Source organism: Neomonachus schauinslandi, chromosome 5, assembly GCF_002201575.2.
Source record: "Neomonachus schauinslandi chromosome 5, ASM220157v2, whole genome shotgun sequence".
NCBI lineage: Eukaryota > Metazoa > Chordata > Mammalia > Carnivora > Phocidae > Neomonachus > Neomonachus schauinslandi.
This window is the reverse complement of record NC_058407.1, coordinates 90025532-90046610: the sequence shown is the minus strand read 5'-3', so window position 1 is coordinate 90046610 and position 21079 is coordinate 90025532. Positions and strand designations below refer to the sequence as shown.

The 21079-nt window shown below is 38.7% G+C and overlaps 1 protein-coding gene across 2 annotated transcripts; it reads right to left on the bottom strand.

Moving 5' to 3' along the window:
* Positions 1-4570: 4570 nt before the first annotated feature.
* On the bottom strand, positions 4571-20173 carry WBP11 (WW domain binding protein 11). Of its 2 annotated transcripts, XM_044914918.1 has the most exons (13): positions 20024-20170; positions 19616-19618; positions 17940-18047; positions 17464-17495; positions 16541-16634; positions 13907-14103; positions 12488-12621; positions 12073-12272; positions 11480-11671; positions 8610-8711; positions 7882-8175; positions 6700-6882; positions 4571-5592 (listed from the first exon to the last, which is right to left on the bottom strand). In XM_044914918.1, the coding sequence occupies exons 3-13, from the start codon at positions 18001-18003 to the stop codon at positions 5159-5161; spliced, it is 1926 nt and encodes a 641-aa protein (XP_044770853.1). In that variant the 5' UTR covers positions 18004-18047; positions 19616-19618; positions 20024-20170; the 3' UTR covers positions 4571-5158. The 2 variants fall into 2 exon arrangements, with proteins under 2 accessions (XP_044770853.1, XP_021546493.1); XM_021690818.2 differs by lacking the exon at positions 19616-19618 and having other exon boundaries at positions 20028-20173.
* Positions 20174-21079: the final 906 nt, after the last annotated feature.

Genomic DNA, 21079 nt, shown 5'->3' with positions numbered 1-21079 from the left:
TACCTCCTGTCCCTTCCAGCAGCAGATGCAGAAACACAGGGAACTCACACCCATTCTTCTTTGCTTCAGCCCCTTGAGTAGAACTAACCCCATGTTTAATTTAACTGCAAAGAAGTTTGGAAATTGTAGAACTGTTGGAAAATTTTAGTGAGTACCACTGTCTGTCTGAGTTTCTCTCAGAGCAGCTTTTGCTTACCTTCCACTTAGCTTTGTTCTAGTTAGCGTACTCCTGACATGGAGACTGCCAGTCAACCAGGGTTCTCTTGAGATGTTTGAAGAACAAAAATGATGGCCCAAAAAGCCTTTTATCATTAGCTCATACACATAAGCTAACAGTGCCTAACCGGTTACCTGGCAGAAGGAACTTGAGAAATACTCCATTAGTTTTTGTCAGAGGAATTGGTGCCAATAATTTTGTAAGTAGGTTGTGACAGGAGATTGGATTTTCTTCAAACACACATAAGCCAGTTATGAATTTCTTGCCTCTGAGCCCCACATTCAACCTTCGGTACTTGCTCTGAGAAAAGAGGCAGAATTCCTTTAATCATTTTTTCCATTTTGGTAAGCATGCTAGTCTCTCAGTAGAAGGCACTGGAATGACTTGGCAGGAGGAAGGGACAGCTCTTGTTGGCTCAGGCTGCCGGTGGTAGTGGTGGGTAAGCCGTGAGGTGTGTGAGGACATCAGATGGCAGTCTGCCCCAGCCATGTGTCCAGAATGCACAGTCTCTCTGTGACCCGGCAGCCCCAACTCGCTCTGGGGACTGCCTTCCTGCAGCCTCCCACCAGGGAAACCACACTCCAGGCCTCTGGCCTTCAGCAGTGCCCAGACCCCTGCACAGGGCCACCTCCCAGAGCTGATCTCCTGTGGTCCTTTCCTGGAGGTCAGGGAGTGTGACTGTCTGCAGTGCAGAGTTCACACTACAAAGGCAGCATTGAGTCGTTGTGACAGAGACTACAGGGCTCACAAAGCCCCAAATACTTACCATCTGGCCCTTTACAGAAAGTTTGCTGATCCCTGTTCTTGTCTAATAGTGTAAACAAATAAAAAAACAAAATAAAAACCCGAATAAACACAAAGTATCTATTTAAATGAATTGTCCTAATTTTTTTCAGAAATGTATTTTCATGCCATTCTTTATGTTCACCATAAGTTTTCTCATGAACATGTATTTTATGAATAAACTCTGAGTATAAATACGGATTTTAAAATCGCTCCTCCTGAGATCTGGGTTACTCAGCAGTAAGAATGGTCATAGGAGAAGCTGGATTTGTATTTGCCTGCATTTTGATTCTCTTATCACTCGAAAAAGCCGACATATTCGAAGGTATGGAGTTTTTTATTTTGGATTTTGTTTTGCAGTAAGTCCCTAAACATGGCAACCTTTATCAACTCCCAGAAAAAAAGTCCCACTTTCATAACAGCACGACCTTTTCATTTGTGGGTAGTGTATTTTATAAAATCAGACAAGATTTCATAGCTATCTATATTCATGTTTTCCCCCTCTCCCTGCCTGAAGTTTGGCTGTTACCTTTCTTTTCTTTACCTTATTCCCCATTTTATTGGAGTCAAGGTTGCTGGGTGCAGTGGTAATGATGGAATTAATTCTGTTTTTCCTTGGACTCTAATTTTTCTTGAGATTCTATGGATATAAACACCATTGGATCCTAATTTTCCTCTGCTATGCAAATCCTTAAAATCCTTAAAACACTTTTTTTTTGCATCTCACAGCATTCTTAGTGTTAATTCTCCTAGTTCTCAGTTATTTATCTCCTGTAAATGCAATATAATTCTTACTAATAAGGATTCATGCTGGTAAATTGCAATAGTAGACAGCTTATTTTTAGGCTTCAGACGGCCAATGAGGGGAAATACTGTTTGAATAGGACAACAGGTCAAGGAAAAACAATGTATTGGGGAATCCATGGTCTTTTCTTTGCAAACTTATTTTTTTTTTTAATGTTTTTCTCTATTTGGTTGCAGCACCGTTAAGGTAATCAGTTGATATTTAGTATTTTTAAACCTTCAGAGAAAACATTTCAATTTTTTAAAAACTTTAAAAAAAGGCTTAGATTATAAGGTATGATGAATTAGGTCTTCACTGGCACATGGCATAGAATAGCTGTCAGATTTTTTTTTTCCAAATTGTTCATTAGCACAGGTTAAATGAAATAAATTCTTTTAAAAAATTAATATTGGTAAATACCGTATTCAAGGTATAAGACAGAAGTGATACAGACATTGATGCTTTATGTCTTAAAATTTCCATAAGGACCCTGAGGGTAGGGACCTCATCTGACTTTCCTTGCCACTATTTTCCCAGCACCTAGCTCACAGTAGGCGCTCAGTGACTATCTGCAGAATAGTTTATGACTCACACACCTCCCCAAGCCCTCAGGTAGCTCATTCCATCAATCACTCTTTTCATTCTCCAACCTGTCCCTCTCCCCTGGCTATTAGCCCTCAGCAAACTGGAACATGCTGATCAAGCAAAACCCCTCCCTCTGCTCACCCAGTCCTTAGACACCTGCCCTCTATGCTACCTAATTTCCTTCACAGCAAAACTCAAAGGCATTCTTAGAAATAAAGAGAACTGTGGTACGGAGTTATTTTGGTCTCACAGAAGTCCTAGCTCCGACCTTTGCTAAAAGCCCTTAATTCCAGGGATGTAAAGAACAGAAAAATTTCTCCACAGCTCGTTTATACCTTCCTGAACCCAGGACTAGGTGTGGTAGACATTATCCATAGCTCTGCTCGGTAACAGCTCTGAGTTCCGGAAGTGCTATAAGGCCTGTCCTCCAAACTGATTCTGGCTGAGGAACATTTTCATGTATTAGACCTGCTGCAGTTGGAATGGAAGACAACATGAGTGTGCAGTTCTATATGGGATGGGGATTGTGGCATCTTGTAGCCTGAAGAATTACTTGAAGTAAAAAGAAGTTTAATATTAAAAAATGTCTCCCAACTATGTATAAATAAAGCAATAGTTTATAAAGAGCACAAACTAGAATATGCAATTGAGAATTGAAACTAACAGAACTTTGGATGTCATCTAGAACTTTATGCTGATTCCACACCATGGCAGAATACTGTTGTGATCATTAATTCACATTTTATACCTTAAAGCCCAGGGAAAAGAGTAAAAGGAATTTCAAAATGACTTTAAGGGGCAGTTAATGTATAATAAAGTGACACTTTCAGAAGGAAACAGAATTGAGCCGTATTGTCTGATTAAAGATTTGTATCAAATTTAGCAGTGATCCATTTTGAAACCATAATGTAAATTATGATCATGACAACAAATTCCTACTCAGAATCTACCCAAATTTTGAACTGCTGATTCCCCTTTCCTGCAAATACAGCTGACATATGAATGTGTCAGATTTTACAACTGTTTTCAGAAAATAAAACAAGCGATACTAGAAGATGACTTTATGATAAACTGTGAACAGCTTCCTCAATAAATATGAACAGAAATCTCGGAAAAAATACAAATTTCAAGCAAGAACATTAAAAATATTGCACACCAAATACCAAAGAATAATTATTTACATTTAAATTATAATACTGACTTGATAATGATGTAACTGTGTTCCATCCTTTCATCTAAATGGTAAAAGGTTCAATTCACTTACTGGCCTAGCTAGACTGATTATACTAAAAAAAAAGAAAAAAATCCAAAGTGACCTATAGACTGCTTTGACAGGACCTGCTTTAATCTGGAAGAATGACTTCCAAGAAAAGTCTCACACACAAAGGATCTCAGAATAGAAATCTAAAAATCCATCAAGGAAATCACCTGCAAGAAAATAAAAGCCTTATTGTGTTATTGCATTATCTTTTTAGGATACCGCCAATTTTTGATGACATGGGATTCACATGAAAGGTATTGAAGATACAATGGAAAGTAAGAATAGGTATGCCTCGTTTAAACCCAATGCACACATTGTCTCATTGTGCATGTGTGTGTGTACATCTTTGTTCATAAAATATTCATACTTGGGGCCACTGGATAATCCATTAGCTTCAATACTCTCATCTATAAAATGGGGAAACTATCTGTGAAAATCATTTCCCAGGATTACTGTCCAGCTGAATTAGTTATTAAAACACTAAAGAAAATGGTATCAATGCAAATTAATAGTACTGAGCATTCTTCATTTTATGTCTTTTAATAATAAAAACTTACACAACTGACAAATTGAACAAAGTAAAAGTAACTTTTTCTGGCTATCTAATAATTTAGACATGGTTTAAAAGCTTTCGCCCATCAATTAGTGTCAGCTTACAGACCTCTGGAAAAATAAACAATCTTTGAGGAAAAGACTCATGTTCTATGCAATTAATAACCTCTCAATTTCTCCAAAGCCAATATCATAATCCATTAAGGAAAATAATTCTCTTTTCTTTATGCCTTAAAATTTAAAACTTATTTTCAACGATATTCTTAATAAGATTCTCATTGTGTACCAGCAATGGTAGTTCCTTAAAACACAATTTTTAAATACTTGCTTCTTTTCTGCCCATAACACAGATACCATATTTATATATTATCAGTTAACACAAAGGATATCTTGGTGTAGAACATTTATTTATTTATTCCACGAAACACTCAAAGTTTAGCTCAGTGGGAAGTAATTTTAATCAAAGAATTGTACATTTTCTTCCCACATATCTTGCTTTGTATTAGGAAATGACACTGCGATCCATTTCACTAAAATATTACAAAATATTTACAAGAAAATATTAAAATAACTCAAACACAAAAGGCAAGTTGGGGTAAAATAAACCTTTTTTTTTTTTTTTTCAGAAATCTCTACTCCAGTGCCCACCGCACACGAGAATCAAAACAAGGAAGTAACAAAGATTCCCCCCGATCACAAGTTTCCAAAGAACTGGAGAAGGGGAACAAACGGGATGAAAAGGGTGGTCTGAAAGGGAATGGATGTTAGCAGCACTGCTTCAATAACCAATCTATTCTGAATGAAATAATCCTCTCTTATATGCAATAAATTCTGAACAAGGCTAAACTTTAGGATATTCCTTGAACTAAAATTTAAAAATACCGACAGCGAAAGTCGCTCTTTCACTAAGTGTAGTAAGAGCCTCTTTCCCCACGAACCAGATGTGAACAGAAACCTGCTGTGGCATTAAAAGCTGTCACAGAAGCCCTTCCATCTCTTTCATAAAAGCTTCATACACATCATCCTTAGTCTGCACTGAGACGGGAACAGATGGACCAGATTTGGGAGCTGCTTTGGCAAGAGGCACAGCAGAATCATCCTCTGACTTTCTTTGGGGAGCAGCAGTGGCCCCTTTATTCTCCCGACGTACCCTCAATGCAGTGGGCACGAATCGAGTAATCTCTGCCTTGGGATTAGTGATCTGTGGCTTGGCACTGATGGTTGCCGTGGCTTTCTTCTCAATGGTGGCTGCGCTTGTATCATCCGCCTTGGGTCGCTGAATCAAGTTGGGTGGAGCACTTAACACCCCCGGGTTCGGCAAGGGAGCTGGTGGGAAAAGCCCAGGTGGGGCAGGTCCAAGTGGAGGCACCAAAGGTGGGCGCATCATGCCGGGACGAGGTGGAGGGATACCTAAACGAAGGAGAAAACAGGCAAATGAAGACTACGAGAATAAATTTTAACTACTATGAAGGATGTGAAAAACAGAGGCTGACAATTTTTTCAAAATTGGCATTTACAGAAAATACGCTAAAACCAGGCCGCTTATTACTATCTGAAACTCGGGAATACGTTTTGATAGTAAGGAATATTTTATTATGAAATAATATTCACTTTCAGTCTGTACCCCTGTACTTAGGTTTTCTTCCTCTCTGAGTAATGTACTATTTTAAAAGAGAAAGCTGTCAACACCAACTGGTTTCAAATATGATTTCAGATTTGACAGCCGAAGACTCTATTCTAGCTGTATAGTGCAGATGCTATCAAGGCCAAGATTGGGGGTTTGAGTCTCATGCATTATTTACTGATTTCCACACCATTCCTCCCCCGAAAAAGGTAACCCAATGGGCAGGAAATGGAATTTTAACCATCAGAGGACATGAATGTAACTGATCACAGTAGGTTACTGCCACTGGGAAAGAATTCATGTCCTTTGATGGTTCAGACATACCGTCGTCGTTTACCCAGAATTGCAGATTTAATTTTCTTCAAATGCCACTTTTAAGAACAATTATAAAATGTCAAATTTCATTGAACTTAAGATACTACTGCTTATACAGACTCATAATTACTCCAGAAACCACTGAGAGTCCAAGCTGGGGAGTTTAAGAGGAGACCTTCACATTAAACTGGGACAGTGTAATAAACCAGAAATACACCTACCACATGTAATAAGAGCACAAGGAAATCTGCCCTGTAATTTCAAACTTAAAGTTTGTACTCATGCAAATATATGGAACGACTTCACAACTGCCTCCCCCTGTCCCCCCACCAACACCCTACTCAAATGGAGAATTTAATCCAAAGTGGTCTCTGCCTGGGAAAAGTCCCTCACATGACAGGCAGAATCCAGTGCAAATACCCTGTGGAAGAACTCAACTTCAACCTAGGCCAAAAGCAATTAAAAAACATCATTTTAGGATACCCCTTGATTCCAAGATACTGAAATGTGAAAATATGTCTTAGAGCAGATGAAATACATAGTGGTCAAGTTTTTGTACTAGAAATCAAAAGCTTCACCTGGAGGTGCAGGGGGAGGTAGCCTTGGTGGGGGTCCCCGAGGAGGAGGGCCAGGAGGCAGACCTGGAGGTGGACCTGGGGGAGGGCCAGGGGGTCGGCCTGGTGGTGGGCCTGGAGGCAAAAGTCGGGGTAAAGGCCCTCGGAGTCCCGGCATTCCAGGTGGTCTCAGGAATGGAGGAGCTCCTGAAAAGAGAAAAATGACAAATTAATGTAAGAGACATACATACGAAGTCATAACTATGGTATAAAGGTAACTCAAGTGTGGTCTGACTTAGCATTTTAACTTGAAATCAGGTAACTTCAAAAACTGATCAAAACATAGGTAGAAAAAGAATTCATTCAACAAATACCTGAGCACCAGAGACACGGAACTGGATTTGTTACGGATCATTTCTCTTTATTTGCCAGTACTGACAAAAAGCATAGCTTCTTTTTTTTTTTTTTAATAGCACAGCTGAGCTGGGCTAGAAACTGTACAAAGAGAAGAATAATTCTTAAATGGGTTCCAAAATAAGCTGAAAATGGAATATAAAGCAGGGTGCTTTAAGGATGCCCCCCTGAAATGCAGGAAGACATAGGCAACGATGCCTGAAGATGACATAAGACAGGTAATGTGCTTTTGCACCACCAATCAGAAAAAGATGAACTCAATGAAGAAAACCTAACTGGCCAACTATAGGATGAAGGACTATAAAATCATAAGTAACCAAGAAGTTCAAATTTCAAATGAACTTCTCATTCTTATATGCCAAAGATTATATTAATACTGATCCCTTTTGCCTCTAAAGACCGACATCCAACAATTCCCAACCAAAGAAGGACGCCTGTTAGTATTTACTGTGCCCCAGTCCCATTAGCTATCAACTTAGAATTGGGTCAACTTGTCATATTTAAAAAACAATACTGAAGAAACCCCCAGATTCATACTCCTCTGCCTGCTAACCTCAAAACTACAGAACCCTAAAAAGAGAAGAGCTTTGGAGAAAAAGATGGCTGTCAAAAGTACTATGAATTGCAAACAGTGCTGTAGGAATAAATAAACTGAACGTACCCTTTATCTCTTAGTGACTTATACTAGGAGAAAACAGAACATCGATACTAATGATGTGTATTTTTGGAAGGACTTCATCCCTCTAATCACAGGGAGACTTATTTATTCACAATGTATCAGAGCTGACTTACCCGGAGGTGGTCCAGGAGGAAGGCCCGTAGGTGGTCCAGGGGGCCGTAAGGGCGGAGCCGGTGGTGGTCCAAGAGGAGGCGGTCCTGGCATGGGAGGTGCTTGGATCTGAGAAGGAGGAACAGACTGCGGGGGGGCCTGCTGCTGTGAAGAAGCAGAAGATGTGCCATCGGAAAGAGATTCCTCTTTATGCTGTTTTTGTGATTGCTTTTCTGCTTCAGAATCATCGGAATCATCGTCGTCGTCATCCTCTGAAAATTCTTCTACTTCCCGTCCCTCCTCAGGGATTTCCTGACCTAAAAGAAATAGTAAACCAGGTAAATGGAGTTGATTCATTTTCCATAGCCTGCAAAATAGCAATGTCTGAAGACACGTGCTCAATTAAGTGCTTTCTTAAAATTAACAACTAAATAGCCTTCTTCAATAAACTACTTGGATGTGGAGGAATCAAACAGTATTCTGTTTGAACTAATACACTATGCTAGCGGAGCACAGTGAAAACAAGCCCAGGCTTTAGAACAAGAAAGACCTAGATTTAACTGCCAGTTTAACCACTTACTAGCTGGGTAACTCTGGGCAGCCTGGAATGTCTCCAAACCTTAACTTTTGTAAAACAAGGATTACTTACTTACTTCAGGGTTGTTGAGATACTAAATGGGAAAATGTACATAAAAGAACTGGCCGGAGGAAATACCCGAAAGGTGATTTCACTACTCTTTCCTTGTCTTACCTGCCATTCGAAGCATCATGGCTTGAAGAGGAGTCAGCTCCTTCATGTTCTTCTTTTTCTTCCTTGATTTTCCAGGCATATCTGCAAATCTTACACTCAGACCTAAGCGGGTAGAGGGAGAGAATGGGGTGGATTAGGAACAAAATTCAGCAAATGCGTACTATATAATACTAAAAGCCCTAGGTAGGATTGCTGCCCACTATTTGGCAGAAGTTAAGTGCCGGGAAGAGACAGCCATATAAAAGATAGTGTAATAAGTGCCAACTGGTGGGTAAACATATGCTATTGTGATTTAAAAATCTATGAATTTCAAAAATTTAAAGAATACTATTAACATCTTTATGCCAATAAAATTGGAACACCCAGATAATACACAATTCTCTAGAAAAACATAAACCACAAAAATTGGCCATGGAAGTGCTAATACCAGAACATATAAAACTGAAATGGTAGTTTAGAAATCTATTTTTAACCTGGCCCAAATAATTTTATAAGAAGTTCAGCCAAACATTAAGTTACAGAAATTTCCTGTAAAAGGGCACAGAAAAGATGGAATGCAATCCAGAATTCATGAAGCCAGCACAACCTTGATACCAAAACTAACCTACTGTAAAATACAGCTGACTATTGAACAACATGGGTTTGAACTGAGTGGGTCCACTTACACATGGATTTTTTGTGATACAGCACAGTACTGTACTGTATTTTCTTCATGAATTCTCAACATTATTTTCTTTTCCCTAGCTTACTTTATTGCAAGAATGTAGTATATAATACATGCAACATACAAAACATGTGTTAATCGACAGTTTATGTTAATGGTAAAACTTCCAGTCAACAATAGGCTATTAGTTCAGTCTGGGGGAACTCAAAAGTTATGCACGGATTTTTGATTGCGCAGAAGGTCAGTGCTCCTAACCCCCGTATTGTTCAAGGGCCAATTTTATAACCAAATTGAATCCAACAGTTTTAAAAGAAAACCACATCATAAACATGTAGGGTTGGTCCCAGAAATGCAAGATAAGGCTGAACATTAGAAAAGCATGAATAGAATTCATTACAATAAACAATTTAAAGAAAAACTAAAACATCCCAACAGATACTTAAAAATATTTATAATAAAAAACTCTTAGCAAACTAAGACTAGAAATTTTTACCTATTTTAGTTATTTAATTAAATAATTAATTTATTTGAGAGAGAGAGAGAGAGAGACCGCAAGAGCGGGAACACAAGCAGGAGTGGGAGAGGGAGAAGCAGGCTTCCCGCTGAGCAGGGAGCCGAACGCAGGGCTCCATCCCAGGACCCTGGGATCATGACCTAAGCCGAAGGCAGATGCTTAACGAGGGGACCTTTTCAACCTGATAAATCAGGCTATCCACTAGACGCTATTAAACATCTTGCTAAATGGTGCAATATTAAAAGCAGTCTTAGTTGGTAAACATTTACAAAGTTCCATGTGGGCAGGGCTTTAGTTTTGTTTACTTTGTAGCGTTTGTCTAGGAAAATTCCTTGCATACAGTAAAAACTCAATGTAAACCTTAGATAAATGTCAAATCATAGTAGGAGAGCCACTTTAAGCACATGTACACTGGTGAGTACACAGAAATAAAACAAGTTGGCAGAAAAAGAGAAAAATGAGGCAAAGGATCACACAATACATTCCAGAGAAAAATGAAGCTGCTGTGGCTCTAAGGACTTTCTACTTTCTAGTACAAGCTTCCACAAAAGTCCTCTATAGTTTTTCACTACCAGCTCTATCCACCCTGTTAAGATAGCTTTTGGTTTGCAACCATGATTCTTTTGTTTTGTTTTAAAGATTTTATAATTTTATTTGAGAGAGAGACAGAGAGAGGAAGAGCAGGGAGGAGAGGGAGAAGCAGACTCCCCACCAAGCAGGGAGCCCGACATGGGACTCAATCCCAGGACCCTGGGATCATGACTTGAGCCAAAAGCAGACGGTTAACCGAGCCACCCACGTGCCCCTGCAACCATCATTCTTAAGAAATATCAGAACAGAAATTTGTCATCATTATAAATACGAACATCAGTAGTATTACAACCACATAAATATGGTGTCGTAGGCTACAAAAACAACTTTTTTTTAAAGCTCTTATTTATTTTTGAGGCCGAGAGATAGAAAGCATACATGTATATGCATGAGCAGGGGGAGGGGCAGAGGGAGAGGAAGACTGCATTGACGGCAGACCCTGACGCAGGGCTTGATCCCACAACCCTGAGATCATGACCTGAGCTGAAATCAAGAGTTGGACGCTTAACCCACTGACCCATCCAGGCACCCCTACAAAAACAATCTTAAAAGAAACTCCAGGACTACTGAGGTGTGACAGATTATACATTTTGTATTGCTCAGTATCTATCATGATGCTTAAAATTTTCTTGATGACTGCCATAACTACTTTTTAAAAATACACATAACTCAGTCTGATTTTATAATAATCAAATGGACATATATCATACATTATGGATGTTTCCATTAGATCATGATTCCGCTCACAGGTGTAGCTAAATTATAATTATGGTCTGGTTGATGTGAGACACAATGAACACAAAAAATTGAAACGGCTTCAAATGCAAATATTTAAGCAGACTTAACCAAAAAACAACAATGTGAATATGGCTTTCTCAATATAGTTATGTGGTTATTCTTCTTTCTTATCCAGACCTACAAATGTCCACTGAGTACTATGTGTCCAGAACTTTTTAGATTTTTGTGATATAAAAATGAATAAAGCTATGATCCTTCTTTTCAAGGTGCTCACAATTACTTTCACAGATGCATTAATAAATCAGGACCTTCATCTTGTGTGCTACTTACTGATCAAGCCATGGAACTTTCATTTGCACATACCTGACTTTTTTTCTTCATTGTTATCTCTCTCGTTATCATCACGGTGCACAAATTCATCCCCTTCACTTTCTCCATCTGATCTGTCAGTGTCGCTGTCATCACTACTGTCATCATGCTTATCTTGATCCATGTCCTCAGGATACCCGTCATCTTCACTGGTGCTGGAAACATCATCATCATGACCCCGTTGAGCTGAAAAACAAGTATTATGACTGGGCCTTGCACTACATGGTATACCAAAGCACAGAAAATTGTGCTATCTAACTTAGAATCTAAAGTTCATATGTAAAATGATTCTGTATATGATATGGCTCTTCAATAGTCTGACAATATTTCCATTTGGTAATAGTTTTAAAACCTTTTCTAAAAAAAAAAAAAAGCCTAGTTTAAAACACAATAAACATTTCTGTACTTCCTTACGTATGCTGCTTTTACTTGGGTAAGTTCTATGATTTATCCATCTTGTTAGTATGTACATGTAATCCTCATTTATTTCCCAAGTTCTGAGGACGGTGAACCAGATGTTAAACAGGGCCAACAAAAAAAAGGACAGCGGAAAGCTCACAAGAGCAAAAGGAACAGTCACTCCTTACCAAGCTCCGGGCTATATAACATGTCTTCATCCCGCCTACGAGGGGGAAGATCTAGGGCAAAGCCCACTTTACGGCCATACATTTGCAAGACTTGAGGAGGTGGTGGACCGGGGGGAGGACCAGGAGGTTTTCTGCCAGGGGGCAAACGTGGCACACCATGTCCAAGAAGAGGAAGTATAGAAACTGCCCGTGTTGGAGGGCTGAAAGAAAATTCCACAGTAATCACATTCACAGTAATGAGGTATCTAGCTCCTCTTCTAAAATATTTTCAAGGGATTTCTTATTTCACATTTCATCAGGTGAGGCACCACTTATGTTCACACTGCCTTTTAATTCCCACTGCAATAATTTTGGCACTGGACAGTTAAAAGGTACTTTTAATAAATGTCATTTAGTTAGGCTACCACTTCCTTACCCATAGGCTGAGGTTTTTTTAAGGATGGAGGGTGGCTGGGCACCAGGAAGTGGAATGTCCTGGATCAAGATATTGGAAGGAGCATGTGGCATATCCGGCAAGGGAATACTCTCCACTTCCACGTGCTGAGCATTCTGAAACAGAAAAAGTCCTTCAATAGTATCAGAGCAATCCACAAACTCAACACTAAAACTTCAGTTTCTGTGGTTTCATAACCTGGATTTGCTTTCCACCTAAGTATCAGGAAAAAACAAGAATATCGGTATTTGTCAACATTTCCAAAGTCTGCCAGTGAATGGAAAAAATCTCTATCGCCTGTAAAAGAAACAAAACTCAGCTGTTTTTCTCCCATTATTAACTTATCCTTTTGGGTTATGGTCTGAAATTGCTGCTGTTTATAGAAATCCAACTGTTAAAACTATCCAGCACCAAAGCCACCCTATTAAATATTCTGGATGATAAAGAGCACTTATCAATTAACTTAGAAATAGTATATATCCAGTGGTAGAGCCTGGGTTTCTAAAATTAGTCTTTGCTGAATTTCTGCCACATACTAGCTGTATGACTAAGCAAGTTCCTTAGTTTCCTTATCTGTAAAATGGGACCTATACTACCTACTCTGCAAAAACGATACAATTTTTTTTTTTTTTACATTTCTGGACAAAATTCACAATGAAATGTATAAATTCTGAGTTCTGACAAATGCGTATAGTTCACACTTCTCAATCAATCCCTAACACTATCCCAAAGCAAACACTTTTACAAATGCTTTCATCTATAGATTAGTTTTGCCTGTTCTAGAATTTCATACAAATGGAATCCTAACTATGAAAGAAATTCAACATACTTTGAGATTTATCTGTTAAAATTTTTTTCTTGGGGCGCCTGGGTGGCTCAGTTGTTAAGCGTCTGCCTTTGGCTCAGGTCATGAGCCCAGGGTCCTGGGATCAAGCCCCGCATCAGGCTCCCTGCTCAGCGGGAAGCCTGCTTCTCCCTCTCCCACTCACCCTGCTTGTGTTCCCTCTCTCGCTATGTCTCTGTCAAATAAATAAATAAAATCTTAAAAAAAAAATTTTTTTTTTCTTAATCCCATGTTATTTTGAGTATCAGTAGAGCATTCCTTTTCATTGCTGAGTACATTCAATTTTACAAATATACTAGTTTGTTTATCCATTATCCTATTAATGGACATCTGGGCTATTTCCAGTTTTTGGCTATTACTGTGTTGGCAAATGAATTAATTTCTCTTGTATAAATATGTAGAATTAGATTTGCTGGCTCATGGGGTAGGGATAGGTTTAGTCTGACAAGAAATTGCCAAGAGGAAGAAGTTCATCATGACCAGTTCTCCCATTAACAATTTTAAGAGCAAATCTAAATATAACATTTTAGTTTCTCTCTCTAAAGAAACTTGATTACCTTGACCGCATCAAAATATTGGCTTAGTTGAGCCCTCTTCTGTTCGTATTCTACTTCTAGCTTTCTCAGTTCTTTGTATATATCTGGATTCTCTTTCTCATAGAGTCGCAGGATACGTTCAAAAGTTTCACGCAGCTTTTTACGCTTGTCTTTCAGCACCTTCTCATTTAACTGTGGTTGCTGCACTGGGTTAAACTCTGAGAGAAAAGAGCAGATACTGAAATTCAACACAAAAAGTCACTTCATTTAGGTATCAGCTCTGTCATTTAATAAAATCTCCTTATATGCTAAAACTTTTAAAAGGGCTTTAGACCAGGTATACTCTCTTAAATTTTATTAAAAAGAAGCACAATAGATATTTATCGAAACTCCACCCTTTTAAGATAAACCATTAATTTTACTTTCTTAAGAAAGTCTAACGTCACCTAATTAATTTTCATTATCATTGTAATAAAAATCAATCTTCACTCCTTTATGCTAACAACTTGTTATCGTGAGGCTTCAGTCAGACACCTGTGTCATTTAATTCTGAGATCTTAGGCACTTGACTTCTCTGATCTTTAGCTTCTTAATCTGGAAAATGTGGACATCAAGTACTTCACAACAAAGCTCTGAGGACTAAATGTTATCACAAATAAGATATCTAGTGGTGTCTAGCTCACCACTTAATTATTTTTATAACAGACTGGTGTTCTTTATCTACCATACAATCCTTTCTCTTTCCACGTATTCAACATGGGGCTTAATTTCAGGTCTTTTGCCCCAAAAGGGATTATTAGCACAAGACCAAACTTGCCTGGTCAATTATTCCTGCCTCCCTCCGTTCCCCTCACCAGTGACTGACTCAGAGATCAACTGGCGCATGATCCAAATTGAAACCAGATCCTTCTCTGAGACTTTAAATGTCGATGTAAGAGAGTGAAGCTCTTACAGGAGGAAGAAATTAAACCTAAAGCTGTGACCTTGTTTCCCCCTAATTCCACACCCATTTTCCACTTCCAATCCCAAGAAGTTCATCAGCAATGTGCTGAATGAGGCTAACAAGACAGTAGACCAGACAGATGAACAGTCTTAATAATGATACCTGTGTTTTCTAGGAGAGCGTCCCTTTGGGATTTCTAAATTATAGAAGTCAATGTATGTATGTTTTTCTGCCTAAACTACTTTGTGAATTTTATAAACTGTGTAAGGTTATAAATTATAATTAGAGCTCTGATGAACAGTGTTCCCTTCTCCCTTTTTCTTTTTTTTTTCTTTTAACGGATAACAAGTTTAATTATCTTCTTTCCTAATTCCTTTTAGCCTTATGATTTATTCAGAAGGTAGTCTGACATCACACACTATTCTTAGTGTGATTAATAAAAATACCGAATGCCTGAGTTTTAATCCCAGCTTGCCACATCCTAACAACATGACCTTTTGGAAAGTATATAATCTCTCTGTGCCTGAGCTTCCATACCCATAAAATAGGGGTAATACACCTACCTAAAAGTTGTTGTAACATGTGGAAAAAAAATTGGTGCATTGTAAGACAAGAGCTCAATAAAACCCCATTACTACTATTATCTCCTTAAACCGTATGAATCAATCTGAAGTCATTTACTAGGTCATTTAATGTCTTGATACCCCAGGGATATCAAGTGCCCATAGTAATATTTAAACCAGAGGCAACAAATGGGATCAGTTAGAGCTGAACTGGGAAAGATTTGGGATCATGCAATCTGACCCAGAACTCTTGCCCAGGCTAAATGCATAAGCTGTGCTACCTTATTTAAGAGAGCTATAACCCCACACAACTGGATTTTTTTTTAACCCATTTAATCTATCATTGAGATCCACTGTACCTCTTTCACTTACTATCTGATTTTTGGCAAACCACTTAAACTGAGTACCTTTTGAAAACAAAACTTGCCAAGATCATTTCATTATGCAAAAAAAAAAAAAAAAAGGGCAAAAAAAAAAATTCCATGTTCTAAGATTAAAAATGGGTTTTTAATTTGTGGGTTGCAATAAAACTTCCAATGGCAGCATCACACAGACAATTCTCAAGCAACTTAGATGCAAAGAAAGATAACATGCAGTTATCTTGTGTGATTCCAGTTATGACAAAAGCAGTGATACTGAAGATGCATATGAAAAAAAGGAGTAAAATTATTTAGAGAAGTGTGAAAAAAGGGAGAAATCCCAATATGATATATAGGATATTCTATAAAATTAGATTTTAAGTATTTCATGATTTCTTCTACCACCTTACTTAGTGGGTCAAGTGTCTTTGATGTTCTCATTGGAAAAAATGGGGAACTGATAAATTCATGGTAGCCTAATACTTAGATTTACATGGTAGTTGCCAAGATTAAAAAAACAAAACAAAAACTCCAGATTTCAGTCTTCTCTCAATAACTAGTTCAAGCTACATAACGGCATTAATCTAACTCTAGAGATCCCCAGTATGCAATCGCCTCCCACCACTCCATTTTGTCTTTCTGACACTAAAACTAAACCCAGTGTCACATGTCATCATGCTTTTCTGTTTTTCTTATGCCAGTGCTGCTTCTTCATTACCTGCCTGCCTGCCTCTGTGTATCAGACTGTTAGCCCTGCTCTAATATCTAGCCTTTTAAAATAAATTCTTACCCATTTCATCCAATTTCTCCATGTCCCGGATAATCTGTTTGGGATCCTTCATCTTCAAAACTGCAGCTCGTACCATCATGCGCTGTTTTTTGTTCTTAGAAAAAAAGGAGCACTATGTCAAAAAACTGGACATACTTGAGTTCTTACTTCAATTTGCATCAAGAATCAATTATACTGAAGTTGAACTTCTCTTTGGTTTCTGATCACTTGTTTCAACTACCATAAACAAAGCTATGTAATTTTTGGCTCTCAAAAAATGTTTCAACTTTAGACAAAAAGATAAACACTATTTAGTATGTGTACTTTCTTAGGCAAATATTGCTTTTAATTTTGTGGTATCTTTAGCAATTACTTAAATTAAGATTTTTTTTAGGCTAAATTGTAAAATTATATATTAAAGAAAAGTTTTGCAGGATTTGATGCTAAACAATGAAAGAGAAAAACCCAGTTAAAAAACCATTAAAAATCTGCATTCTTTCAGTGTGTTAAAGAATACTAAAAAGTAAATACGGTCTTATTCTGGGAGAACACTTTGCCACAAACTCAACAGCTACATAATGAGGAAAATGAACTCACAAAGCTATTCAGAATCACATTTATTTCCATTCACTAATTTGGTACCTTTTAACAAAGCAGTATGCTTTAATAGCAAAAAAAAAAATTCCTTTCAAAGATATTTATTTAACTCAGTGGGAAAGATAATCAAATATATATTACGATAACCATCATGAGCTTATCTGCAAAGTTATTTCAGTTCAGTTTCCAAGTACAGCATTTTGACTTAATAAATTTTATTGTTATAAGAAGCATAAAGTATCTTTTCTGACAAATAACTGTAAATATTGTTTTGAAATCCACTAATCCCATATAATAAGATGTCCCAAACATCACTTGTGGCTAACAGGATGCTTCTCAAGTCCTACCTTCTTTAATTCTCTCTTCCGGGCTTCTTTTCCTTTAAGAGAGAGACAGAGAAAATATAAAACTTTCAAACCTTGAACGCTAGCATTTTCTCCATTTTAATACAGACAAAAAATAATGTGGGAGGCTGTCCTGTGCACTGCAGAGTATTTAGCAGCATCTATGGCCTCTACCCACCAGATGCCAATAGCAACCTTTAATTATGCCAACCAAAATCTTGAGAAACTTTTGTTTTAAGCTTCTCAAAACTAATCTGTCCAAAATTACAAATACAGTAAGTTTCAAGCCAATTCTACTCTGCAGTCAATCAAATTAAAAATATCGGTATTTTTTTTGCATGTTCAAAGTTTTCATCATGTGCCCACAACAGTGGATAACTTTATACAACTGACTCCTAGCAATGCTGATTTTGTAATTAAGACATAATAGATTCTCTGGTGTTTGGAATTTTTATCACTCCACACTAATGGGCACTTACGGGCTTGGTCTGTGGGGTTCATAAATTTTCCACTCTTGGTGGATGATGTAGATCTCCGTCCCATGTTGACAATTTGTATGATTTACTTGTTCATTAAAACAAAAAAACCTGCAAAGACAAAGAAATAGCTTATTCTTCTGATTTATTCACAGAATTTCTTCCTTTTTATATTATGAAATTTCTTTCTACCAATCTCTTTAAAAGTAACATTCCATTTATTAATTTTTTTATTTTTTAAAGTTTTTTTATTTTATTTGACAGAAAGAGAGAGAGAGTGAGAGAGGGAACACAAGCAGGGGGAGTGGGAGAGGGAGAAGCAGGCTTCCCGCCAAGCAGGGAGCCCAATGTGGGGCTCGATCCCAGGACGCTGGGATCATAACCTGAGCGGAAGGCAGACGCTTAATGACTGAGCCACCCAGGCGCCCCCATTTATTAACTTTTTTAAATGGATCACGGACTGACTCTGAAATTGAAAAAAAAGAATCCATCAGAAAATGCTTCAACAATATGGGATAAACCATGAATATGAAAAGCCATTAGTCCTTTTTCTTTTCTTTTTTTAAATTTTATTTATTTATTTGACACACAGAGAGAGAATGAGAGCAGGAACACAAACAGGGGGAGTGGGAGAGGGAGAAGCAGGCTTCCTACAGAGCAGGGAGCCTGATGCGGGGCTCGATCCCAGGATCCCGGGACCACGACCTGAGCAGAGGGCAGACGCCTAACGACTGAGCCATCCAGGGGCCCCGCCATTAGTCCTTTTTCTACACCCTCCCTTTGTTTACATGTAGGGTGAAAAGAGGAATAAAAAGGGAATGGGGGTAATTATATGCGTTCAACAACAAATGTCACCCTTGACTCTCTCCATGGTTTTCTTCACATGTATTCTCAACATCTGTAAGATAGTAAAAACTCATTAATTTAAGCCTGTTTAATTCAAATTTAGTTCTAATTCACATGTAATTCTTGACTCTGAAGAGCTTAAGACATAACTGAAAGTGCATATATTAAAAATGAAAGTATTACATGCAGGAGTGTCCAAAAACGTCAAGACACACATTTTTCTACCAGTACCTACTTGACTCCTGATTTCTATTTTTTATGGTAACTGAAAGGGATGACTGTATTTGAGAGAAAATATTTTGCAAGTCAAAATTTTTATTAACCTAAGACACTACTATATTATTTCTTTCTCTTATTCCAGTCATTTAACTTTTTAATATTTATTCTTCCCAATAATAAAATTGACAAATTTACTTCCTTTTGGAAGTAGACTTTTGAAGGGTGTGAAAGGGAAGATCATGAGGTAAATTTTTCAGTAGCCCATACAATTAATTATACCTTCCCTTCTTCCTTGAAGATTTTTGTCAGAAAAGTTCATTAGTTAATGCCTTGATTTCTGCTAAACGCTTCAGAGCTGTTCCAGTGGCAACTAATTTACCCTGTGCAGGGTTTCCTTCTCAGAAAAACTGGGAGTGGGGGAGAAGGGAGGCCGAAATAAACAAAATTAGTATAAATAGGCTCTCCTGTCTTTGATGGCCTGTTTATCTTTTTTGCTGTCCTCTCTCAATTACCCTCGGGCTCCTGTTTTGACCCTCTTCTCCCACAAGTGAAACAAAGAACAGATAGGATTTACAGAGAATGTCTACAGAAGACAATGAAGCCTTAGCGTGCACAAACTACTTTTTGTCTAAAAGCAGAAACAACAGGGAAATCGGGCCACAGAACCGAAGAGGCTGCAGTGGGACGGAGCCCAGATCCACCAAGAGAAGTAACAGCAGCAGCAACTGCCGAAACCATAGCGACGGTTGACCCTGACTCGAGGTACGAGAAGACGTCAAATCTAAAGCAACCGGTCAACGAGCAAAGGCAGGAGGCGGCGCGAACCGACTCGGATGAACAGCTGCCTAACTGCTGGAAGCCGCACCGCCCCTGGCTCCCCGATCCCCCGGTCCGTGACCCGGGAGACCCAAACCGCGAAGAGGAAGAACCGGGCAGAGGGGCCTGGCGTCCCCGAGGCAACCGCGCGGACCCGGGGCAAGGCGGGAAAAGATGAAGAAACGGAGTGAAACAATCCTGCACACTCACACTTCTGCTGGACTCTTGGCACTGCGAGAAGCGGGGAGGGGACGATTCTCGTCGTCTTTTACCTCGTAGGGGCCTTCACCTCTGTATGCCGGTCAGCCACCCAGCCACCGCCATCTTGAAAGCTCGCGCCCCTCCGCCATCCTTACGTCACTTCCTATCCCTAAGGGCCCAAGATCTTAGCGTTTCTTCGCCCTGGCACCATAGAGAGTAACCAAGAACTCCAGGACCAGAGTCTCTTCCGCTCCAAATCAATACCGAATTGGCTGATTCTCTGCTAAGGTCCCGCCCCCACTACGCAAAACACGTCAATTGACACTTCTTTAGACCAATAGAAATAAAAAGAAAAACGAAGCGGGTCGGATAGGTGATTGGCTGATGAGAAGACGACTTTGCCTCTCGGACGGAGACAGTGTGACTTAATTTCCGGAAGCTGCGTTTATTGGGCTGCATGAGACCGCCGATTCCAGCTAGGGATCTGTTTTGCTGTCTCTGTAGGGTGGAATTGTATTAGTTTTTGGATTTTGTTTTTTCATGATGTAAGCCAGTGCGATCTCTTTTGATAGTGTCTGTTTTAAAAATGGATCCCTGAATAACATTTGCTACTCCGTTTGTTGCGCTTTCCTGGCGTCATGTCCGTCTGGGAAGTTTATAGGCACACAGAACACACGTAGACCTGAGCAAATAAATCAGTGCCCGTGTTAGAGTCCCAGATTGTTCATCTACGGATAAAGTAATCTACAGTAATCTACAATGAGTTTTTTGAGGAGGAAATATGGGGATACATATGCAGTCAGTTTTAAATTTACGATTGGCGAGGTTGCTTTATATTGGCTGCTCTTCCGTTGGTCTTTTGACCAGCTAGAAGTCCTTTATGATGTCACTATACGTATATACGGATTATCACTTAGGTCTAGTCTTCGTCCTTCCCTTCTCTTCTGTCCACTCTTTGTCTAAGACTCTTCCCCTATCTTTTCCCCTTAAAGGTAAGTTTAAATATTTAAACATTTTATTTTTAAGAGATACCCTTGGTCATTTCTGATCTAAATATTCCT